This window comes from Engraulis encrasicolus, chromosome 13 (assembly GCF_034702125.1).
Source record: "Engraulis encrasicolus isolate BLACKSEA-1 chromosome 13, IST_EnEncr_1.0, whole genome shotgun sequence".
In the NCBI taxonomy this organism is placed as follows: Eukaryota; Metazoa; Chordata; class Actinopteri; order Clupeiformes; family Engraulidae; genus Engraulis; species Engraulis encrasicolus.
Genome location: NC_085869.1, coordinates 30,022,450 through 30,046,665, shown reverse-complemented (window position 1 = coordinate 30,046,665; position 24,216 = coordinate 30,022,450). Strand labels below are relative to the sequence as shown.

Here is a 24,216-nt window from a genome sequence, read left to right as displayed (position 1 = left end):
TCCTTACTGCCTGTCCCCCCACTCCTCACACGTGGTGCGTTAGTAAAGCAAACTGGTGCGAGCTCATCGTCTCGTTCATATTTGTGGTCGACTTTAAATGCGCTGTATTTAATAACACCCACATCGTGACAACAAGTTCTCGCTCACGTGCTTCGTCAACGTTGGTCGACAGCAACAGAAGTCGTATGGGGCTATTCTTTGTTATGGCATTTCAATTCCTTTGTATGTCCAGTGCACGTGAATATATTGACAATAAACCTGACTTTGACATTGGCTTTGACTATGAGTCGAATGAAGCTGCCTTTACACTTTGTCTTTGTATTTAAACCAGTATTCTCTATAATCAACCTTCACTTTGAACAGGTCTATTGGTTTGGGGGTCAACTATCTCTGTGGTGCACCCTGGTTAAATAAACTACTTGAAACTGTTGAGCTGAAATTGCGGGACTGCAGAAAAACCAGGTCAAGTATAGTCATGGTAATGAGAAAAGCCCATGCTGAAGGAAAGGGAGAACACTCAGCAGGTTAATCATCATGGGTGGCCAAAATCCATGACCCGTCTATGCATGTAGCCTGGTTCACACCAGACGGTGTGTGTGTAGCTTCGGCGCCCCCTGGCGGCGCAGAGCTACACACACTACCGTCTGGTACACAGCCATAGAGCACGCTCCGTCTCCAACCAGAAAATAGATGGAGAATTTATTGCTTCGGCACGGCCTCCTCACCAACAAATTCCTTCAAAAACCTTCCTGTTAATCTTTAAAGAGTCAATATAGTCTCTAATCTGTCTTGTGACTCCTCAATGTGAGTTACCGTTGATTTTGAAGCAATACATGCTCCGTCTATTTTCTGGTTGGAGACGGAGCGTGCTCTATGGCTGTGTACCAGACGGTAGTGTGTGTAGCTCTACTCCGCCAGGGGGCGCCGAAGCTACACATACACCGTCTGGGGTGAACCAGGCTACTATGCATGCACCATTGGTCTGAATGTGCTAGCTGGCCAGGCAGCAGTCAGAGAGTGCTCTGCTGGATATATGAGCCAGTCTACCACCAGGGAAACCATGCTAATCAATGAAAGGGAGGGAACGTCAGCCAGAGGGCTCTCTGTGTCACGACAGTCAGCCTCAATAAAACCTCAACTTCACAAAAAGAAAACATCCCAGCTAGTTGAAGTGAAAGGGACCTACAGCTAGCCCACTGAAATCCCAGTGGCCCTTCTGCAACATGACTGATTCAACAGCCAGCAGGGCATTGGCTGACAGGACCTCTGCACGGATGTAAAATGTGTTGCTTTTTTATAAGGTAGGCCTACAGACTCAAGAGGGTGCCCTGGAAATGTTTTGGCATTGTATCTAAGTGCATGTATGGTTTGCATGATTGAGAAGGGCAGGTGTCAGCATTGTCGGCGCTAGCTCTGGCAACCCCAGTGATGAAAGCTTCCACAGCCTCCCTCTCCTGGCATCAGGACGCAGAGAGCAGAGCCAGGCCTCAGTACAGAGTCCTATTCACAGGTTCTGGCTTGGATGGAATGGAGGAGGCCATGCCCGAATTGCCAAAATAGTTGTTCAGTTCACAGCCGGGATTTTGTCGGTCAGGGTGTCACTGGGACAATGAGCTTCACATCCACTGATGTCACAGCATGACAGAGGGTGCCTGCCACTGGCATGGTGTTCTAAATAGAGATGGGATTTATGGCTCTTTTTTGGGATCCGGATCTTAGTGGCTCGTTCCTTTCAAAGAGCCGTTCAATAAACTGGCTCTTTTGGCTCTTTTTTAAATCATTTATTCTGTGTTAAGAACGTAATATTTTGACTCCTCCTCAAGGTAATGTTGTCCAAACAACAACTGATTATTGTCCTGCTTCTAAACACCATTTTTGCCTCTCTTTGAGGCAAACAATTGTGTTTTTTCCCAAATTTAATTATTCTGGTCGAGGTCACGTGCTTAAAATGAATGAAAAATGAACGAAATAACGGTCGAGTGGCTCCCCCAGCTGTGATCCGGTTCCCATCGTTCACTTCAGGGAGCCGTTCAAAAGAACCGGCTCGTTCATGAACGACACACCTCTAGTTCTAAACACAATCCCACTCATGCAGTTACAAGGTGGGTATAAAGGGAGGATAAATTCATGGCTATAAACAGTCCCTAAGATGGATTACACCGGTACTCATGATTAAAAGGGGCCAAACATAAAAAAACTGAAAAAAATGAAAGAAAAATGTTGGCACACTTAAACCCTCTTTGTGTTGTTTTCGGTCGTCAGATCTTCCTCAGTCACCCCAGTCCACCTCAAGAACAAAGAGGATTTTCTCGGTTTAAACAACTGATATGTTGTCTCCACAAAATACCAAGTTTGTAGAATTATAAAGCTAGCCAACCACTGGCACTGGCTTCTGCATAGGGCCTAGTTGAGAGTTCAGATAGGCATAGCCTACAGACCCTCTACATCTGCTGGACCAATTTTTGAGGTAAAAAAGGCATTTTTTTTTAATCAGGCATTCTTATTTAAGTATTTGTAATCTGTCAAATGATACTAAAGCAAATTACTATTTTTGTTACGTTTTTTGTTTTTAAATTTAGTTTCAAAACCAGCTAAATCCATATGTGCTTTCTCTGCAAAAAAACAAGTTAAAGCCATTTTTCACTGCACTCTTTTGCTACAAAAATGTTCTATGTAGGCTTCAGGCCAACTGGACCTCCATGTAGGCATAATACAAGATTCACACAACATTGTTAACACATTTTTTCCTCCACAGAGATGGCATTTAAAGGATTTTGCATCTGAAGTCTTCATATAGAGACCTACTGGTAGGCCTAATTTAATAACACATAAAATTCTTCAGCAGAATTCCTGCAACAACCACGCGCTGAACAAATTCTCTCTGAACATTAAAGTGCAAGATCATCTGAAAAACAAAAAAATATGACTTCCGCTTCCAATTTTTTCGCTCTTCCAAATATTTGCCTTGCTCCGCCTCCTCTCTGTTTTCCCCCTTCACCGACCAGTAGCGACAATCACTTCCTGTAGCAGAGAGCAATGATGGCGGTCACAAGCTTACGGCTCCTTTTGATAGCAAGTCGATAAATAGAGGCTATTTACCGGCTTTTTAATGGAGGCTGAGAAAGTCTGCCTTCAATCAAAAGCGGAATCTGTTTGATTTCTCAACATTTGTTCAGGTGTACCGCGCAGGGTACTGTAACTAGCAGTTTCGCTTTCAAACGCTTTATCTGAGCTTGTTATTTTAAAATGGCTCCGGTGCAGATTGGCGCTGATGGCCAACTGGTCCCAGCCGGGGGTCCGACCACGGCACCCCAGCCACCTCCCCCGGGTGCACCGGCGACCAGACTCAGCCTTTTGATTGAATTCCTTCTGCAGAGGACCTACCATGAGATCATCCTGTTGGCCGAGCTGTAAGTTTTTGTAGTCCCATCCCTGAAGTTGGTTCACCAGAGGGAGCACGCACGACCGTGCTTACATTCATTGAATGTGGATAGTTAGCTAGCATTAAGTTACGTTAGCTGGTTCGGGGGTCTTAGCCAGGGAGCTAACTCACTGAAATACTTAAGCTATGTATTAATATGAACCCCGACATAGCACGATTCAGCTATACATTATTTTGCTGTCACTTCCTATCGCTAGCTTGGGATAAGGTGTGACATTTTCATTCAGATGTATTAGCCAGAGTCATCAGACTCACTGATTGGTGGTGATGACGTGCTGTGACCTCACATGTAACCGTGAATTGTGAACAAACCCAGCCAGCTGATTACTAAAACAGACTGTTATGCATTGCCCGACATATCATTTCTTTGTTTGAACTGTAAAAAAATAGTACTTATGCCTATATAGTGTGTGATGTATTGAGATTCCTACAGTGGACCATCAAGTGAAAGTGAAGCTACAACTTGGTCATAAAGCCATAGACTTGAAAAACATTGTCCTCCATCAATGGTGTTTTTTGAATATCTGTCTCTATTGTCAACTCTATGGTATGCATGCAGTGCGTGACTTTGCATCAATGTTGTACATACTGTAACCTTATGGAAATGCATTGCATAGAAAAGGGCAGGGCACATAAGGAACTGCAGTATGCAATATGGTTGTGCTGGAAGTGTATGTGTGTACCATGCAAAAGGTTAACTGAAATCAAGGCCATTGGAATGAATGGATAAGCCTCTGTCCTGACAGAACATAGACATGTTATGTTGACTGTAACTTACCTCATATAATATTTTAGGTATATGTCTACTATACCGAGTATATAATGGAAAATGTGCAGCTATATGCAGCTTGGGAATTTGGGTTGTGCTTGAATATTGACACATGGTGGTTATTCCCATGGGAAGTTATTTCAGCTCATGTTGTGCGTTTTGTGTTTGACTTCATACAGCCTGCCCAGAAAGACAGACATGGAAAGGTATGCAGAAATCAATTTATTTTTAACGCCAACTATTCACATGTCAATTTAAGTGAGCTGGGTGTTTTGTGCAGGACATTAATGTTTTTCTTCTCGTACTCAGGAAAATTGAGATTGTCCAGTTTGCAAGTCGGACCCGGCAGCTGTTTGTCAGGCTGCTTGCACTTGTGAAATGGGCAAGCAATGCAGGGAAGGTGGAGAAATGTGCGGTATGTATGTTTTTAATGTGTTGTAATAAACCTTTTGTAATAAACATGTAATAAATATAGTAGTGGAGATAATTGTGTGCATAGCTAGACACAAGACACTTTTTCTCAAGGCAAAGTGGCTGCTGTATAGTATTTTTGCTGTCTCAACCCAGTTTGGAGAGAATATGTATTTGCTACCTTTTGATTTTGGGGAAGCATACAAGAGACGGATACAAAACTTAAAAGTTTCAGGTAGTTAGTTACACATAGAACTCTGTAAATAATCCAGTGGTCAGAGGCACAGTGATCAATAAATCTAAGCTTACGTAGTGCAGTGATGGGCGAAATGTTTTGTCCAATTTGTTCAATACAACCAAGAGATCATTCACCCAGCCAATCGCCTGGCTGAATTGGACAGTCAAAACCAAGTAAATTGGAATATGTGGCACAGGATTGTAACTAATCGCCCATCACTGCCATAGTTGCAGGACATATTCCAATATATTCCATAATGTCCTCTCTATTCCCCACATATCATGTGCTGCTGATTTATGTCCTCATAGCATTTGTAAGTTCCGTTGGATAAATGTGTCCGCTAAATGTAGTGAATGAGTGAGTCAATGACATTTTTTGGGCTCAGATGTCAGCTAGTACAACCACAGCTAATGCCCTTAAATTAATTAGTATTAATGTACTGCAATGAATATGCTTCTAGATAATCCACTAAAAACACAAGTTAATCCATGCAATAGTGGCATTAGCTGTGGTGGAACCACCCTGACGTTTGCTGCTGCTTCTAAAACGTCTATGTGTCCATGATCTGAAACGCTGTCTCCTCGCCAACAGATGATCTCCAGCTTCCTGGACCAGCAGGCCTTCCTCTTTGTGGATACGGCCGATCGGCTGGCGTCACTGGCTCGTGATGCCCTGGTCCACGCCCGCCTGCCCAGCTTTGCCATCCCTTTTGCCATCGATGTCCTCACCACTGGCTCATACCCGCGCCTACCCACCTGCATCAGGGTGAGTGATTACTATTTTCAGGCCGGCGAGAACAGTGCTGGTGCCCTTTTCCACATCAGTTACATTCCGAACCAAAGTGCTTACCTGCAAACCATCCACGTTCACAGCAGAGACTGTTCTTTTATTAACCCATTGGCGCCTGAGCCAGTTTTTAGAAAAGGTCCCCAATGCCTGAGGGTTTTTTGAGATAAGAAAAATTGGTTGAAAACTCCTATGAAAAATTCAATATCTCAGCCTCTGGAACACATATGGACATGGGACAAATTGCATTTAAAAGGTAAAATCCTCTGCTTTCTAAGGATTATGTTCATTCAGCATTAACACTAACACATATTCCTTAAAAAAATCATATCTCATAGTCAAATGATTGAAAAACATCTCATGCGCTTTCAGGATAATGCTTGATGCTATTTATTATAAGCTATTGGGCTACTATTGCTACTGTTACAATAGCCGACTATAACTGGGCTAAATCATAATTATCATTATTATTAGGCCTATAATTATTAGGCAGTAATTTCTGCCATAAATCGGGGGACCTTTGTCTGATAGCCTACAGCCACTTGCTCTCCCACCGGCGAGTATGGCCGTTTTATTCCTCCAAACGTTATGCAGAGAGACCGATGAGCAATTTCATATCCTATTTTGAGACGGGGTTCCACTTGAGCTGGATGTGTGGCCGCGCGTCTACAATTCGCATGTTTACCGTTGTCTGCCTCACCAATAGGTTATCACCATATCCTAAAGTTCCTCAGTGAAAATATTCTGAAATATATCTGAAGGACGTGCTTCCTCAGATATTGGCACCTTCGCCAATTGCGCCGAGTGTCGGAGTCAAGTTTTGGTAACGTCGGGGGCGAAATCTAGCTGACTGTCTATTTGGAAGCCACTCGCCCACCTCTTCATGTGGCCGCGGCAAATCACACTCCTGATCTCTATCTAAAGGGTATTCAATCATATTTCCTTTCCTCGATTAAAATTTCTTCATTACCTTTCAACTGAACATCACGTTCGCTGTAACAGCGTGTCTTGCGAACCACAGCCTTCTTCTTCTTCTTTTTTTTTTTTTTTAACCTGTGAAATGGCTACAACCCTCGTCTGCAGAAGCAAGCGTGGTTGATTGCGTTTGACATTTTTGTCGACGAATCAAACTTTTTTTTGTTACATGATCTTTAAAAAATCAAGAACACCCACCTCTTGTGTATTTGAACAAAACATTGTGCATTGCATCTCTCATGCGTCTTGAAAATATTGACAAATCAATAATGTTGCGTTTTGCAACAACCGGCGTCAGGGCCAATGTTGCGTAACGCAACAACCGGCGTCAATGGGTTAATACACTCATGCATACATAAATCAGTGTGAAAAAATACCACTGATTCCTACACACACCCTGCAGGATTAGTTCATGAGCGGGCAGGATGTGGAGATTCCTCTACATGTATCAATAGTGCGCTAGTAAGCATGGACAGAAAAAAAATACACTTTTCGAGAAAGATGACATGTGCATCTTGGATGAGTACCTTTGAGATAAAGTTTTTTTTAAGTCATCCCATCATATTTCAGTTTTCAATAGTAACATTAATCTGTCTACGTAGCTCCGCACACACACCCCCCCCTTCTCTCTCTGTCCTTATCTTCTGGACAAGCGGATTGTAGAGCAATGAATATCGACACACTCATGCAAGCATCTTTGGTGTAATGAAATTTATGAATCTTTTCCCCTCCTTTTCACCATAGTCATATTAACCCAGTCAGGCAGTTAATTATGCTGTGAGCGATTAATTATAACGATCATGTCTTTAAGTAACTAACAAATCCAGTGTGATAAGTTTGAGTGGGGTTTCATAAGTGGCTAAGGCCAGTGTGTGACTGCTTGATTTCGCCGCGCTCCACTGGTTGTAGCTGGCGTGGGTGGCGGCAGGTGGGTCTTCCTCTAATACATGCTAATTAGGCTAATTAAAAAGTGTTGCTCTGACTCTTTGATGACTCATCGCACAGGCTTTTTCTCCATCTCTTCTCTGAGTGACTCACAGGCGCTCGGTCTGTGTCTGGCAGCCGCCGACACACATACTCATCTTTTTTCTTCTCTTTGTCTGTTTTCCTCCGAGAGAAGCATCCATTTATTTTTCCTTTCTGTGGCCTTTTCTTTTTTTGCACAATAGCTCTTAAATTAGCTTGGCTGATGAGGTGTGTTTAATAATCAAGTAGGATGCTGAAGCTTTAAATGGATTTGTGTCTTGTCTTTCTGTTGAATAGTGAAGTGCTGCACTCTCCAGTATGAATTGTATGGTGGTTTATTGGGGAAGGATGATAGAAACATGTTTCATCCAACGCCATCTGTTGGCTCTTGTCTTGTCTTTATGATTCTCCTCCCTCGGGACATAATCATTCCTTCAGAGGCTCCACAACATGGATGGTTGCCTTCGATGTCTCTAAATGGATGTGTGTTTCCTTTCTGAATGTTTTTCTTTGTCCCTACATGAATCCAGGACAAGATCATTCCTCCAGACCCCATCACTAAGGTGGAGAAGCAGACCACGTTGACCCAGCTCAACCAGATACTGCGCCACCGCCTTGTCACCACAGACCTGCCCCCTCAGCTGGCCAACCTCACCGTCGGTCAGTACCTCCTCTCCTCATCACACCCACCACAAACAGGTCTTCCTCATGTTCACCAAGAATATGCGACTGAACTTTTAATGTTGCATTTAGAATAAAGAACTGGATGTACTGTGCAGTGGTATTTTTGGAAATTCAGTTCAGTGGCACAGATAATAATGTTGTTTAGAGCTTTGTTTCGTTAGAAGTTATGATATTATTTATTTGTGCGAAATCCGGACCTATGCAGTGAAAGCGTACCTATGCACACGTTGATGTGTTGTCTCTGTGTGTGCAGCCAATGGGCGTGTGAAGTTCCGTGTGGAGAATGAGTTTGAGGCCACCCTGACGGTGATGGGAGACGACCCAGACATTCCCTGGAGACTCCTCAAGCTGGAGATACTGGTGGAGGACAAGGAGACTGGAGGTGAGTAAGGAGGAGAGACCCAGCCAGTGCTGGGATGTGAAGCACTAAAATGGTGAAGTGTGTGCGTGTGCGTGTGCAAGTGCATGCGTGCACATTTTCTGTTGGTGACACTGATCACATGGAATCCATGGGCCTGAACAGAATGGTGGAGGACAAGGAGGCAGGAGCTCAGTGATGAGAAGGAGAACCTTGCCTTGGGTGGAGCTTCCTGAAATGGACGCTGCTAACTACGCTATGCAATGCAGTTTTTCACTGGCAACCAGCTAAATTTCTAACTGGGTTGCAGCACCTCTTTTGAGATACTGAGTGCGTCTTAATATGCGACCTTGCCTCCTCCACTTGTGCTTGTCTCCTCGTCCCGCCTCCTGGACTCTCCTCCGTGGGGAAACCGATAAAGTTTCCCAGCTGTCACCCTAGCCACAACAACTTTTGAGGGACTATTTTTCATTCACCATCCCAATTGCAAATGAGAAAAACATTCTACAATTGAGCTTTTGCAAGATATTGAAATATAATGCTGTTGTCAGTGATGTCATAATGACGAGAAGCAAGTGGAGGAGGCAAGTGGAGGAGGCAAGGTTGCATATTAAGACGCACTCACTGGGTCCAGGGCCACTGGCACACGGAGCACCTGAAAGGTCAACGTGGGGGTGGGTGGGTGTGGAGATGACACTAACGCTCAGAATATACATTATCCTTAACAGAAAGGGACCCCTTGTCATCTCTCCTTAGCTCTACTCCCTTCCCACTCAGTTGCCACAGGTGGCCTGACTCACCTATGACAGCCGTGGGGCATTTTGCTTGTATTTTTAAGCAGTATTGTGTTACCATGCTGCATGGCAGTTAAGAAATGTGGGGGATATACTAGTTTTGTTGATTCATGAAGTCATTGCGGTCATATCGGTGGCAAAATGTATTTTAGAGCCTTACAAATGTGCTGAGAAGTTATAGTACGTGAACTTGAAGTAGTTGAAATTGTGTCAATCAGGCATTGTAATTATCTGGCTAATGAAACACAATATTATGTTTTTTTTCACACCTCTTACTTTGTAATCAGAAGACATCAAAGCTTTCAAGTGTTTTTGTTTCCACTAGTGGTATGTTGCACTTTAGTGAGCTTTGATGGCATAGTCTCAAGAGTTCTAAGTTGTAACTTGAATGCCTTTCTAAAGCAGATCCTGCATTAGGGCTGTAGTCTGAGGAATGCATAGGCACTTGTGAATTATCATGCACAATTCCGCATGTCCTTGCCAATTCCTTACGGTAGGGACACATAGGAGGCGAAGCAAGCGAAGCGAAGAGAGGCGAACCGTTATCAGGTCGTCGTGGCGAATCAAATGGAATGGAACAGTTATGTTGTTGATTCAATTGGGTCGCGGCAGGCTAATTCGCTCCTCATTTGCATAACATTAAACTTTCTTTAATAATTTCGCTTTGCTTCGCTCCTGTTCGCTTGCCTTCGCCTCTCATAGGAATGAATGGCAAAGTTCGCAAATTCGCGTGTATGTGTCCCTACCGATAGTCTGGAACTAGCCCCCTGGTACAGCACAATGCATTGCTCTCTGCTGTAACATTCTGTGCAGCGATGGGTAAAATGGATTCATTAGTTACAATCTATAGCTGCATATTCCAAATGGCCTTGTGTTCCCGGTCCAATTCAACCAGGTGATCATCCAACCAGCCAATCACCTGTCTGGATTGTACAGACGAGACCAAATCCTTTGGAATATGTGGCACTGGATTGTAACAAATGAATCCATATTGCCCATCACTGATACTTATATGTATGAGGTACCATGCTATCTTTTGCTGCTTCATAAAATAATAATATATGACTGGACAGTTTTTTCAGCCCAACTGAATAACAGTCCAGTATTGATTTTTGTGTTTGGATGTGAGCTTGTGTGCGTTCCTCCGATATGAGAGATGGCCAGTGTGTTGGTAAGAGGGCCAGTAATTACCAAGCTGTAATCAGGTGAGCAGTGAGGAGGGAAGCTGCTGCTGCTGCTGCTTGCTCCTCACCATGGGCCTATTCTATGGGCCTTTTCTGTCATGATTATTAATGTGTGATTAACGAGGCAGGCTGCAGTAGCCGGCCTGCTCTGCTCTGCTCCAGCCGCTGTCGAAAGCTCTCCAGCTCTCAACCTTACCGTCTGAACCAACAGCCACTTACCTCTAATCATCCAAATATCAGCTGCTGCACAGACCTAACGCACGCACGCACACACACACACGCGCACTAGAGGTGCTCCGATCACCATTTTTTGGGTCCGATCACCGATACCGATCACCAAAAATCTTTATCTGCCGATTACCGATCATTGCCGATCAAAAAAATGATTTCCTATTTTTTTAATAGCCTATTAATTATCCTTATTGAATACCATTTCTGCCCATAAACCAATCAATCTTAATTTTCACATGTCTATTACAGTATTAGGCTATTATTATTATTATTATTATTATTATTATTATCTTTCAGACTAGTGTTGGTAATACAGTCTACAGTATTAATCAATGTATAAGTTATTGCATAGAATAACTAAACTATTTAAGATTGAATTGAAACTGAAACATTACATCAAATAGTCTTCCACATACGAGAAAAAAACAACCTGTCGCTTTAAATGAGCAGCCTCGTGAGGAGAGCCCCTCCCCTCTCCGTCACCGTCCACAGTTGCAGTGCTCCACTACCGTTCTGAATCTCTCTCTCAAGTTTTAACCACATCTGTCGCCGTTTGGTGTTTCAGCGACTATCAAACTAATCGACTGACTGCCAATTACAACTTTGAAAACAATAATTGACATGTTTGTGCTGACAACGTGAAGTTGTCGCGTGCTGACCAAGGCAACTACACAGGTTATAACGTAACATGGCTCACTGGCGAGTACTCAATCGCAAATTACATAGTCAGGTAAACGGCGCATGGATCGGAAAATCAGATCATTGTTGATGCAGATATGGTTATGAATGGTGGAAATGAAGGGGGGAATGGCGAAAAGTTATAGACAAGCAAAGATGCCTTCTTTTGGTGCAGTTGCAGCTGTGCAGAGCCAGCGCCTACATGCAGCGCCAGGTGTAAAGGCAAATTGTTGCGTGAGGAATTTAATATCTCTCGATCGGTTTTTTGATCGGCATGTTTTTCCGATCACCGATCAGGCTATTTTTGGCCATTATCGGCCGGTCATGATCGGCAGCCGAGCAATCGGAGCACCTCTAACGCGCACGCACGCACGCACGCACGCACGCACGCACACACATGCACGCACACGCACCATGCGCACGCACGCACGCACACACACACACACGTACACGCACACGCGCGCGCACACGCACGCGCACACACACGCACGCACACACATGCACGCACACACACACACTCGCACAGTTTCACACGCACAGAATTATACAGACACACTTGCACACAATGTGCACACACGCATGAGGAAGAGGGTGTTGTGTATGTGAACCCTGTCTGCTCCAGTGCCGCTGTATTGTCACATGTTCCATGCTGTTCAGCTGCTGAGTTTTCTTCACTGACAATTGTTCTCTCTCGGTGTGTGTGTGTGTTGTGTCCCCTGTCCCTCAGATGGCAAGACGCTGGTCCACGGCTTGCAGGTGAACTACATCCACGAGCTGGTGCAGTCTCGCCTCTTCGCTGACGACAAACCCCTTCAGGACATGTACAACTGCTTACGTATCCTTTCCAGAGCGCCTGTGTGTGTGTATAGAAGTAGAAGGGATTGGGGGTGTGTGTGCGCGTGTGCGTGTGTGCGTGTGCGTGTGTGCGTGCGTGTGATGGTCAGACAAGGACTGGAAGAGGGATGGGATATGCAGACAGATGAAGCCTAGCGGACGATAACCGAGACTCACAAACACAGGTGTCCAGTAGAGCTGGTGCAAGTGAGACACTGGTGACTGTGAGACACACAGACAGACAAGGACAAAGCCAGCGGCCAGCAGACTGGAAGAACTAGGTAGAACTGTCCATCAGACAGACAGAGAGTCGGCCAGCTAGCCAGGGAGGCCCGACCGGGCTGAGGTCCAGCGTAGTGCAATGCAGGGCTGGGTTGCAGCAGGATCAGCACACCGTATTGACCCAGTGTGGCCCGGCTGGAACTGCTGGCATTCACTTCATTCCACTGAGCATGCTGCCCGTTTCCCCCCCTCACCCTCACCCTCTGCCACTGACTGTTGTGCTGCATAGCGGTACACTCTACACTGTATTGACAAGTCAATCAGTCTTGTAACTGGACTGTTTCCCCTGCTAAGAAAAGGGCTGTTTGACTTTGACCATAGTGGTGAAAACATGTTTTCCTATATTTTATTGATTGGGCATAGGCAAGTTGTTCAGGTTGTTTGGGCTTTTCAGAGACTTCTCTATTGGTCGTGGCGTTTGCACGCATCTGTTTGGATGCATGTGGGGAGAAAAATTAGAGTTGCAAAATGTAAACAGAATATTTCTACATGCATAATTGCACTATACATATTGTAGAACATGGGTGAGAAACAATGGAACGGTACATGCCCACATTGAAAAATATTAGGCAAAATAAGTCCCAGCTTTGCTTTCTGCTCTTCCCTATTGTCGAGGCAGCAAAGCTGGAAGATGCTGTGTTGTTGACTTGACACAATACTTTACTTTTATTGTAACAGCAACAGTCTGCAGTCAGTATTCCTCTTCTTCATTCATTGTGGCGCGCAGAGACAAGCTCAGAGAAATGTTTTCTGGTGCTGTTGAGTGGTAGGGGAGGCAGATTGGCAACTGACTGAAGCTTTTGTTGATATTCCTCAGTTGTGTCCTTCAAAACCATCGTTAATTGTTCCGGAACTAGTTTGTAGATGAGGAGAGCACAAGAGTTTGAGCTGTGTGGGAGTATTCTGTGGCCGGGTCGATAAGCATGTTCTCATGAACCCCCAATCCCCCTCCTCCTCTCTTTTACCACCTCCTCCTCCTCCTCCTCCACCTCCTCCTCCTCTAATTAAAACATCTGATGTGCTCCTTTGGAGCTGGGTGAATCCTGATGAGATGCAGCTATTGTTTTTTTTGTTTTTTTTTCCTTCGTTGCTGTGCACCACGGTTAGAGCACCCCCCAGGGGTGTGAAGATGCTCAGCTGACGTCAGCGGCTGATTAAAAAAAAAAAGGAAGGAAAAAGCCCGGGCCCCCAGTGCTTCCTCCCATCAGTGCTCAGACTTGTGTGCAGAGGAGTATGGATTTTGCTCAGTCAAGTGTGGAAAGAACACAGTAGGAAGCGGGTCTTCACTGGTCTTCACCTTCTATTTTGATGCACAAAAACGTCATGAAGTTTCACTTTACTATCAAGCAACAACCAACAATTATTTGTGGTATATTGAAACAAGGTGTTTCAGAATTTTGTGTTTATTCCTATTACATTTTATGCCTGTTTTTACTGAACAAATAACAAGGGTTCAACTATCCCTGTCCTATGCTAGGTCTTTAATCTTGGTTTCGTTGTTGGCATCAATAAAGTGTTTCTGCTATCCCTGTCCATGATTGGGACTATGTTTTTTAGGTCTTTGTTGTTGGTGTTGAAACTATAGTAGTTCTGTCAGTGCTTTCGGTAGCCTCTTTGACCCTTCTCCTCCAGACTCGTTCTGCCTGTCACTGCAGCTGGAGGTTCTGCACAGCCAGACCCTGATGCTGATCCGCGAGCGCTGGGGAGACCTGGTGCAGGTGGAGCGCTACGTGCCCGCCAAGTACCTCATCCTCTCCGTCTGGAAGTAAGGCAACATGCATCCATCAATTATACAGGGCTTGACATTGGCACCTGCCAACCAGCCACATACGGGTAAAACCCAGTTTTGGCTAGTAATAATGTCAGTGCCACCACTAGCCACTTTGACAGGTAGTTTACTCTCGTCTGACACCACAGCCTATATTCTTATATATGTAGCCTATATTCTTTTGTTTGTCACCTTGTGCATCAGTTGTTTGTATTCAGATTAGAATAGCAAAGCAATTTTAACACTTTCAGAAGAGCTTAAACTATAGACTATTATGATAAAAAAAGACTAGTAGACAGGCTGAATGGCTTGGGAAAAATCACTAGCCACAGTGGCCGGTGGGTGAAAAAGTGAATGTCAAGCCCTGCAATAATACCGTCTAAATAGATTGTTGAATGAACAGAAAGTCTTTTCTAGCGCTACTATTTATTCTACTACTACTACTACTACTACTACTAACTTGTTAAACAATGACATTGTATTCTTCATATGAACATGATGAAACTCCAGAGTTATTGCAAACTGTAATATGGAGAAAACCCACATTTATCAAAATAAAATGAAACTGAGCTCATAGCCAAGTAACTTAATAACAGTGCTTAGCTCCGTCTTCTGAAGAGTTTGTTATAATAAAGTGAGACATTGGCCTCTGCCAGTACTGTAAGGTATTGTTCCACCTTCTTGCAAAAGCCAATTGGACGACTGCTTATACAGTAGTGTTTTGCTCTAACGTTGGCGCTTACATTGTATAGGTTTGTTGTAATTTATGAGCAGGGAATAGTAGTTGATGGCAGTCACAACACCACGCTATTCTCTAATGCTGTCCACTGCAGAACGAGTGGTGAAGAAAATGGCTGCTTTTCATTTATCACACAGCTCTTGTACATAAACGTAATTAGAAGCAGAGCCAGTGCCCCATTCCAGTTTCATGTCAGTGGACAGAATTTGTGCAAGTGTTATGCAAAGGAACGTTTATCATTAATTGTCATTAATTAAACATTAAATTCATGTCTCTCTCCTCTCCTATCCCTCTCTCCCACTCTCCAGCCAACAGATTCTGGGCCGCAAGACGGGCACGGCCTCGGTGCACAAGGTCCACATTAAGATCGACGAGAGTGACGTCTCCAAGCCATTACAGATCTCCCACGAGCCCCCTCTCCCCGCCTGCGACTCCAAGTTAATGGAGAGAGCCATGAAGGTGAGTGGTGAGCGCCGTGAGAGCTTTGGCCGGCTACGGCCAGAGCCCAGAGCCGGGCACAAATCATCATCAGTGGCAGCCGGCGGTGAGCCCACGACTCCACATGCCCCCAAGGACCTTCAGCCCAGACACATAGGGTGCATCCCAATATGTGTCCTTGCCTCCTCCACTTGTGCTTGTCTCCTCGTCCCGCCTCCTGGCCCCTCCTCCGTGGAGAAAACGATAAAGTTTCCCAGCTGTCAGCCTCGCCACAACAACTTTTGAGGGACTGTTTTCATTCACCATCCCAATTGCAAATGAGAAAAAGACTTTACAATTGAGCTTTTGCAAGATATTGAAATATAAGGCTGTTGTCAGTGATGTCATCATGACGAGAAGCAAGTGGAGGAGGCAAGTGGAGGAGGCAAGGTCACATATTGGGATGCACCCATAGACTAAATATGAGCGGCCCCACACTTAGGACACAGAGCATGCTGTCCGCTGCTGACGTTGTCTGGCTTTTGTATGCGCGTGCATGCTGTGTGTGCACCAATATAGATGAGTGTAGTACACCCTGTTCTGCAATATGTGAATGTCACTGAAGCAAGGTGTGTACGAAAGGCTTTTTTGCACTGTGATTGTTACCAATAAGTGAATACTGCGAGTGTGCATACATTGTAGAATTCAATTCAATACATTTATTTGATGTGGATACAGCAAAATCACTTTGGACGGACCAGATGCATTTTCGTAGAACTGCTAATTTGCAATTTAATTTGGCGTGGCTCAATGAGAGTCTGAGATTTTTCTGTTCTTGACGTGTACTGTCTTCAACAAATCAAGTCTTCTGACTTCCTTATGCCATTCATAAACATGCTCCTTCTTTTGACACTCATGTGCATGCATTGCTGACATGTTTGTTTATTTGGCCATGTCTCATCCGGCAGATTGATCACCTCTCAGTGGAAAAGCTTTTGATTGACAGCGTTCATGCGCGCTCCCATCAGAAGCTGCAGGAGCTGAAAGCCATACTAAAGGGAAACAACCCCAACGACAACTGTGAGTCACTTCACCTCTACATGCCATTGAAGTTACTGACACACACACACCTGACACACACACACCTGACACACACACACCTGACACACACACACCTGACACACACACACACACACACCTAACACACACACCTGACACACACACATGACACACACACCTGACACACACACACACAGACACAGACACAGACACAGACACAGACACAGACACAGACACAGACACAGACACAGACACAGACACAGACACAGACACAGACACAGACACAGACACAGACACACACAGACACACACACACAGACACACACACACAGACACACACACACAGACACACACACACAGACACACACACACAGACACACACACAGACACACACACAGACACACACACAGACACACACACAGACACACACACACACACACACACACACACACACACACACACCACTGTGATGAGTGTTCAGGGTGATGGGTTTGTACTGTATTGTCAAATTTTGACAAGTGTGTTAATTAGGGGTGTAAATCACAGCTTTCATGACGATACAATTCAATATCGATATCTTATTATTCGATGCGATATGATTTGATTATTTTCGATACTTAAGAATGTCCCATGATATGATATGATACGATTCGATTCGATTCGATTTTTTCCCAATTACTTTTCCACCTCTATTATGTTATTGGACAGGGGCCAGCGATTCGATTATTTTCGATACTTAAGAATGCCTCATGATACGATGCGATTCGATTCAATCATCAGACTAGATCACGATATATAGACACATTTCAATATTATTTACACCCCTAGTGTTAATGCGTGTTTGCCTTCTTTCAGCCTTCATCGAGACGGCCCTGCCCACCCTCATCATCCCCATTCTGGAGCCTTGTGGCTTGTCAGAGTGCCTCCACATATTCGTCGACTTGCACTCCGGAATGTTCCAGCCAATGCTCTACGGCCTTGGTACGTGGGAGCCAATCAGCCAATTATTTCTCGCCCTGACTAAATACAACCCTTAGATATGCGTTTGCATTTGCACCACAACTGAAATTTAAAGAAATGCGAAGCACTTGAAATGTAGTTTTAATGACATGCTGTTCTGTAATGGCATCTTATTGTTTCACGTGTTGGCGTTAAATGCTAATACTAATAATTTGGCATTTCATCTGTAGATGTAATTATCTGTTGATGAGCGTTGTGTGTGCTGCTGTCCCCTCAGACCAAACGATGCTGGATGACATCGAGAAGGCCATTAATGAGGACATGAAACGCATCCTCACCTGGCTACAACAGCTGAAGTACGACACACACACACACACACACACACACACACACACACACACACACACACACACACACACACACACACACACACACACACACACACACACACACACACACACACACACACACACACACACACAAGCACACACAAGCACACACACACAGAGATCACCCATTCATTCAGTCATTCAGTTGCAGACAACCATGCACAAAACAGACTGGTATTTGATCTGCATGTCTAAATACGCGCCTACATGCATATATCTGACAGAAACATGCAGACACATAGATAGACATAGAGACACATAGATACACAGAGATGTTCAGACACTGACAGATGAGTAGATAAGAAGATGGTATGCACATAGACAAACACAGACACAGGTATAGAGACAGGCAAGTACGCACGCACGCACGCACGCACGCACACACACACACACACACACACACACACACACACACACACACACACACACACACACACACACACACACACACACACACACATATCTGATGAGGAACACACACACTCAGACAAAAGAAGGCTACCAGACAGTCTGTCTCATACACACACACACACACACAGGCTGGCCTCATTTTCCTGCCTGGTGCTTGTCTTCTTAATGGAGCTGAGAGGTGTGCGGGCGTTCGTTCCCAAAGGAGCAGGCTAAATTCAGAGCCATAATAATAATAAAAGCTCGTCTCTCTCTCTCCAAATGCCCCTCATCTCTGCCCACCCAACATCCTCCATTAGTCTCACATCACACTCAAAGCAGCATAGATATCCGCTTCTCCCATTGAAGTGTCCATACATCATCTCCTCATATCTTTCTTGTTGAAATGTTTTTGTAAATTGTGTGATTTTTTTTCCCCGGGGTGTTGGCATATCAGAAGTGCATCCGGTCCAAGAATAGTCGTGCTCTTTAATCTGGGTGATCTCTGTGTTGGTGACAGCTGTTCTTCTTTATATGTTTGTTTAATATGTCTTTGTGCTCATTTTACTGTCACTGAAATGATAATATTGCCTGTATCTATGCAGTCTGGCAGGTCTTTTTTTCTTATTTTTTGAAATGATGGATAGCCCTTGCAGTCTCAGTATTGATTAAATTAGGGAACGTGATCAACATCAGTGCAATCAGGCATGAGTACTAATACACTGTTCGTGTGTGTGTGTGTGTGTGTGTGTGCGTGTGCGTGTGCGTGTGCGTGTGCGTGTGCGTGTGCGTGTGCGTGTGCGTGTGCGTGTGCGTGTGCGTGTGTGTGTGTGTGTGTGTGTGTGTGTGTGTGTGTGTGTGGTGTGTGTGTTCATCCAGGTTCTGGTTGGGAGAGCAGCGGTGTCGGCAGTCTGTGAAGCATCTCCCAACGCTCTGCTCAGACAGGCTCCACTTGTCAAACGCCGCCAGTCATCCTGCCGGCAGCCTATCAAAACACAAGCTCTTCATCAAGATGACCCGCCTTCCTCAGTATTACATAGTAAGCAGCGCCTTGCACTGCAACACCAAATACCTCAGAGATGAACATCAGCTCATGTAGAGGGATGGTATGGCCTATACATAGACGATGAATTCCAAGGGTGTTAATTAGCCTTGTTTCCATTTATTTTCGTGGCCAGCCACGCGTGCAGTCATTGGGAAACGGATTTCTTCAGTGTTTGTCATGATTGATTGGTGAAAACGATGTGATGCATTTCATCCTATATCAGTCCCTCCAGGATTTTGGGCTGGGATTTTGTGATTTTTGCGGTCAAAATGTCTGATTTTGTGGCGGCATTTTCTCATTTTTTGCAAAGATTTTGCTGCATTTTCTCATTTTTTGCAAAGATTTTGCACCCCTTTCTGTTTTTTTTTGGTAACTGAAAACCACAATCAGTCTAAGCAGGCTTAAGACAAAAGAGAGAGAGATTCCGAAACACACTTCCTATATAATAGAATAATAAAATATTGACAATAATAAAATATTGTCAAAAACTGCCAGAGCGTCTTGTAAGCCAGTGCGTCCAATGTGTAAAAAAAATCATGGCCGCGACACTCATAAATCTCTGTCGATATTTTAGAACGACTTCGGGGGAAAACAGGACTGCGCGTTATGAAAAAATACTTGTGGGTATAGCCTACCAGTAGGCTAATTAAGAGCATCGCGGGTAGTGGCGCAACGGATCATCATTGATCCGTGGTCCGTTCGGACCAATCATTTCGGTTCGGCACACACATGGTCCGCGGATTGATTTATGAAATTGTGCGCATGTTCAATCTAGTTGTTTGGGACGTCTACCTCACGCACTGCATGGAACACAAACAACAACACAAACTGTTCCCGAAATCTTGCCTGTGCCATAGTTGCAAAACATTCCGTGCGATAGCCTACTGTAAATGCATTTTGAAGACTGACTGTCAAACTCAAACTGTCAATGTCTAGAACTACTCTCGCTAAATGTTTGTGTTGCGATCGGTTGAGTTCAGCGCATTTGCGACGCAGTGAGATATGCTCATGTAACGTACCGCGATTGTCGCGTGTGATATAAAACTTTGGCAAACTGAATTCATTTCTTGTTGTGACTCCTGACATTTTCAGGACAGCGAGCAGGTTAAATCATCTGGTTAGACATTCTGTGCGCTCTGATGTCCCTGCAGAGTCTCCGCCTTCTTAAAGCAGCCGCTGCCCTTTTTAACAGTCAATGCCGATTCTCTCTCTCTCTCTCTCTCTCTCTCTCTCTCAGAAATGCTGAACCGCTGAGGCAATTGTGTTTCAATAAAAGATTGATGCATTTACCTGCATTTGCATGTACAATTAAGGACATGAGCTCTGGTCTATGCGCCATCTGTCAGTAGGTCACAAGACTTTAAGCCATTATTTTGGTAGTGTGCATATTCTCAATTAGACATTTTGATATAGATTAATCTAGATTAATTTCATAATTGCAATGAGATTAATCTACATTCAAAAAATTATCTATGCCCACCCCTAACAAAGACACAGCTTATGTTTATTTGTGTTATCAATTAAAAAAATAAAATAATAATGATTTTTTTTTTTTTTTTTTTTTTGCTGATCCGAAAAATGATCCGATCCGTGGGCTCTGATCCGAGGAACGAGCCGAACCGTGAGATTTCTGATCCGTTGCACCCCTAATCGCGGGGTACAGTAGCCAGGTTGTATGCAAGCGTTACAATGTCACCTGTTGGAAGACGCGTCTCTCTCTCTCTCTCTCTCTCTCTCTCTCTCTCTCTCTCTCTCGTGCTCGTATTGCAAGCTGTTGCATATGATTTGCTTGATGCAAAGTTGTGATGGCATACACGCTCTCGTTGACATGGTTGTGTGCATGGTTGCATGGATTCGCAAGACTTTATTGCAATAACACAGTGAAAGCTTGGAAGGGCCGTTCACTTCCTATCTCGGTGTCCTTGACTGAAACAAGTTGCAAAACTCCACACTTCCGATCGAATCCTTAGCGATCGGCACTACAGTGATTGTTATCAGAAGGCTTGTGCCTACGCATAGACATAGACCCTTAAATTACAAACATTAGCGAACATTGAAAAAAGATCAGACAACGACCGTCGGGTAGCATGCTCATGAAAGCGACAGGGGAGAGTGGAGAAGCTGCGCAAAAATGTAAAGTAAGATGTTTGCTACTGTGCGACAGCACCGCCACTATTTCATGACTGCATACACTTCTTCGTCATGGATAAATGGGCAACAATACTTTTTCCAGCCAGGATTGCACTGAAAAGTAGGCTACTGCTGTTAAAGAAAGGTCACGGCTGTGCAGCACCGACGCCTGCGTGTAGGCTATGTGTGAGGGAGGGAGACGCGGAGCTGCTGAGATGAGGGTCGCGACTTGCGAAATAGCAGGCAATTCTTTTTCAATGTTTCAGTGACATATTAACAAAAATGCTTCCTATTGGTTTTCGTCTCCGGTGGTATTGTAGTCACATTTTTATTTTTTGACGAAAATATAAATCAATAAACTCCACAGAATGTTGAAGGGGACAAAGGGGAAATTTTGCGGGAAAAATGCGGCTTTACAGGAATTACGTGGCATCGTGAAATTATGCGGAATATCATTGAATTTGCATGAAACCACGCGATCGCTGAATCGTGAAAAACTGGAGGGACTGCTATATGCCACAGTGTTCTGGGGCCCAGCTACTTCCAAGAGGCCTAATAATAGAAATACAGCAGAAGTGACTTGAGAGACACCGGCGACGGAAGTAAATGACTTTGTATTGAGTCGCTGGTGACAGAAAAGACAAAATCGATTTGGGCGACTAGAGGCAATTCGAGCAACAGTTTGTAGTTGAACTTAAGCGATTATCATGCTAATTAGCTATGGTGCGGTTGACAGCCTCTGCAGTCAATTTGAATATTGGAATGCTTGCATTATGCTTTTAACGGCATAGTCTGTCACTCGTGTCACTCTTGCTATGAGCACAGTCCAGCGATTCTATGTTGCTAAGTCGCCTCTGGTGTTTTCGCTGGGTAAGAACTGAAAAGGGCTCTTTTGGGAGGTGGGTTGAGGCTGTGTTCTGGCTGTCCTTGACCTACTCTAACCCTGTGCCTCCTCTGCCAACCCCCCTCCCCCCAGGTGGTGGAGATGTTTGATGTCTCTGGCTCCCCTACGGAGCTGCAGTATAAGTACTACTTCCTGTCGGTAAGTGGTGAGGAGAGCGGGGAGGACGGCCTGCCCTGCGCCATGCTGCTGCAGCAGTTCAAACCCAACCTGGAGGAGATGGCACAGGACCTGGCCAACAGCCGCATACTACGGCCAGGCACCAAGAGGAAGGTCAGACCCATGGCCATAATGTCAGTCAGACACACGCACACACACACGCACACACACACACGCACATACACACGCACAGAGCTTAGTAGATGTAGGTATCGTCATCTTTGTTCTCAGAATGTCTGGTGAGCAGATGCTGTTAATACCGTTTCACACTTCTTTAAACCAAATCTGTATTGTGCCACGATAAATGTTTGTCAATCCAAATAATGGTTTGCAATTATGTGTGTGTGTGTGTTTCCAGTTGTCTGGGGAGACGGGTGCTCTGGAGCCTAAGAAGCCGAAGCGCTCGGGGGAGATGTGCGCCTTCAACAAGGAGCTGGCACACCTGGTGGCCATGTGCGACACCAACATGCCACTCATAGGCCTGCGCTGTGAGGTAAGGCTCCTGCTGTGTGTGTGTGTGTGTGTGCGCGCGCGCGCGTGTGTGTGTGTGTGTGTGTGCGTTAGAGAGAATGTGTGTGTGTAGGAGTGGGAGTGCTTGTTTGTGTGAGAGCGCATGAGTTCTCATGGCCCTGTGCTCTCTGTATGTGAGAGAGCGAGAGGGAATGAGAGGATGATTGCGAGCATCAGCCTCTGCTGTTAAAGTAAAGGCCACTGGCAGTACGTGGTCCAGGGTATGTAATTACAGGGAGAGTATTACTCAGTCTATCAATTTGCAGTCGGATGAGCATTTAATGTTCGCTCTACACGGTCCACCGGTGGAATGTAAATCAAGTGGTTATGTCACAGATCAGCTGCAGCAAGTGATGTAATGTGAAGCTGTATGACTAGGTTGTTGCTGTTTTAAGTGTACAAGACACAGTTGTTGCAGATGTCTGCGTATGCATGTGCATGGGCTGCTGACCGAGCCCGGTACAAATAAATCCTAACCCCCTCTCTCTCTCAATGCATTCAGTGGAATGGGAACACAATTCTTCCTGGGCCTTGGACAGCTGACCCCTTTGTCCCCCTCTGCTGGCGTGTGTGTGTGTGTGTGTGTGTGTGTGTGTGTGTGTGTGTGTGTGTGTGTGTGTGTGTGTGTGTGTGTGTGTGTGTGTGTGTGTGTGTGTGTGTGTGTGTGTGTGTGTGTGTGTGTGTGTGTGTGTGTGTGTGTGTGTGTGCGTGTGTGCGCGTGTGCGCGTGCGCGTGTGTGTGTGTGTGTGTGTCGGTCGGTCGGTCCTGACCATCTTGATGTTGTTTTCCAGCTGACCAACATGGAGATTCCTCATCAGGGTGTGCAAGTGGAAGGAGACGGCTGCAGTCACGCCATCCGCGTCCTCAAGTGAGTCCCACTACACCCACGCTACAAGCCCAGACACTTTCAGACACTCAGTAGCTCTAGCTGAAAAAACAAATGAACGCAGAAATAGTCCAATTACATATCATTGGAACGATGTAAAATTGGCATAGAAATAGAGATCAGGGCTCCGAACCGGTTCAAGGAACGAAAACGAAAACCGAAAACGAACGAAATTTTATGGCATTTTACAAGGAACGGAAACGGAAACGAAAACGAAATGGTCTTCAAGTGTTCC

General features: G+C 44.8%; 1 protein-coding gene across 2 annotated transcripts in view; it reads left to right on the top strand.

Annotated features, from left to right (window-relative positions):
• Nucleotides 1-3,033: 3,033 nt before the first annotated feature.
• med14 (mediator complex subunit 14) overlaps nt 3,034-24,216 on the top strand; it is a 44,216-nt gene continuing 23,033 nt past the window's right edge. For both annotated transcript variants that reach the window (XM_063213626.1, XM_063213627.1), the window contains exons 1-16: nt 3,034-3,410; nt 4,391-4,417; nt 4,521-4,626; nt 5,452-5,625; nt 8,118-8,247; nt 8,525-8,653; nt 12,244-12,351; nt 14,265-14,397; nt 15,448-15,598; nt 16,525-16,636; nt 17,470-17,595; nt 17,852-17,930; nt 19,230-19,389; nt 22,502-22,699; nt 22,944-23,078; nt 23,887-23,963. In XM_063213626.1, coding sequence (XP_063069696.1) covers nt 3,247-3,410; nt 4,391-4,417; nt 4,521-4,626; nt 5,452-5,625; nt 8,118-8,247; nt 8,525-8,653; nt 12,244-12,351; nt 14,265-14,397; nt 15,448-15,598; nt 16,525-16,636; nt 17,470-17,595; nt 17,852-17,930; nt 19,230-19,389; nt 22,502-22,699; nt 22,944-23,078; nt 23,887-23,963 — 2,009 coding nt within the window. In that variant the 5' untranslated portion in view covers nt 3,034-3,246. The remainder of the gene's footprint in view (nt 3,411-4,390; nt 4,418-4,520; nt 4,627-5,451; nt 5,626-8,117; nt 8,248-8,524; nt 8,654-12,243; nt 12,352-14,264; nt 14,398-15,447; nt 15,599-16,524; nt 16,637-17,469; nt 17,596-17,851; nt 17,931-19,229; nt 19,390-22,501; nt 22,700-22,943; nt 23,079-23,886; nt 23,964-24,216) is intronic.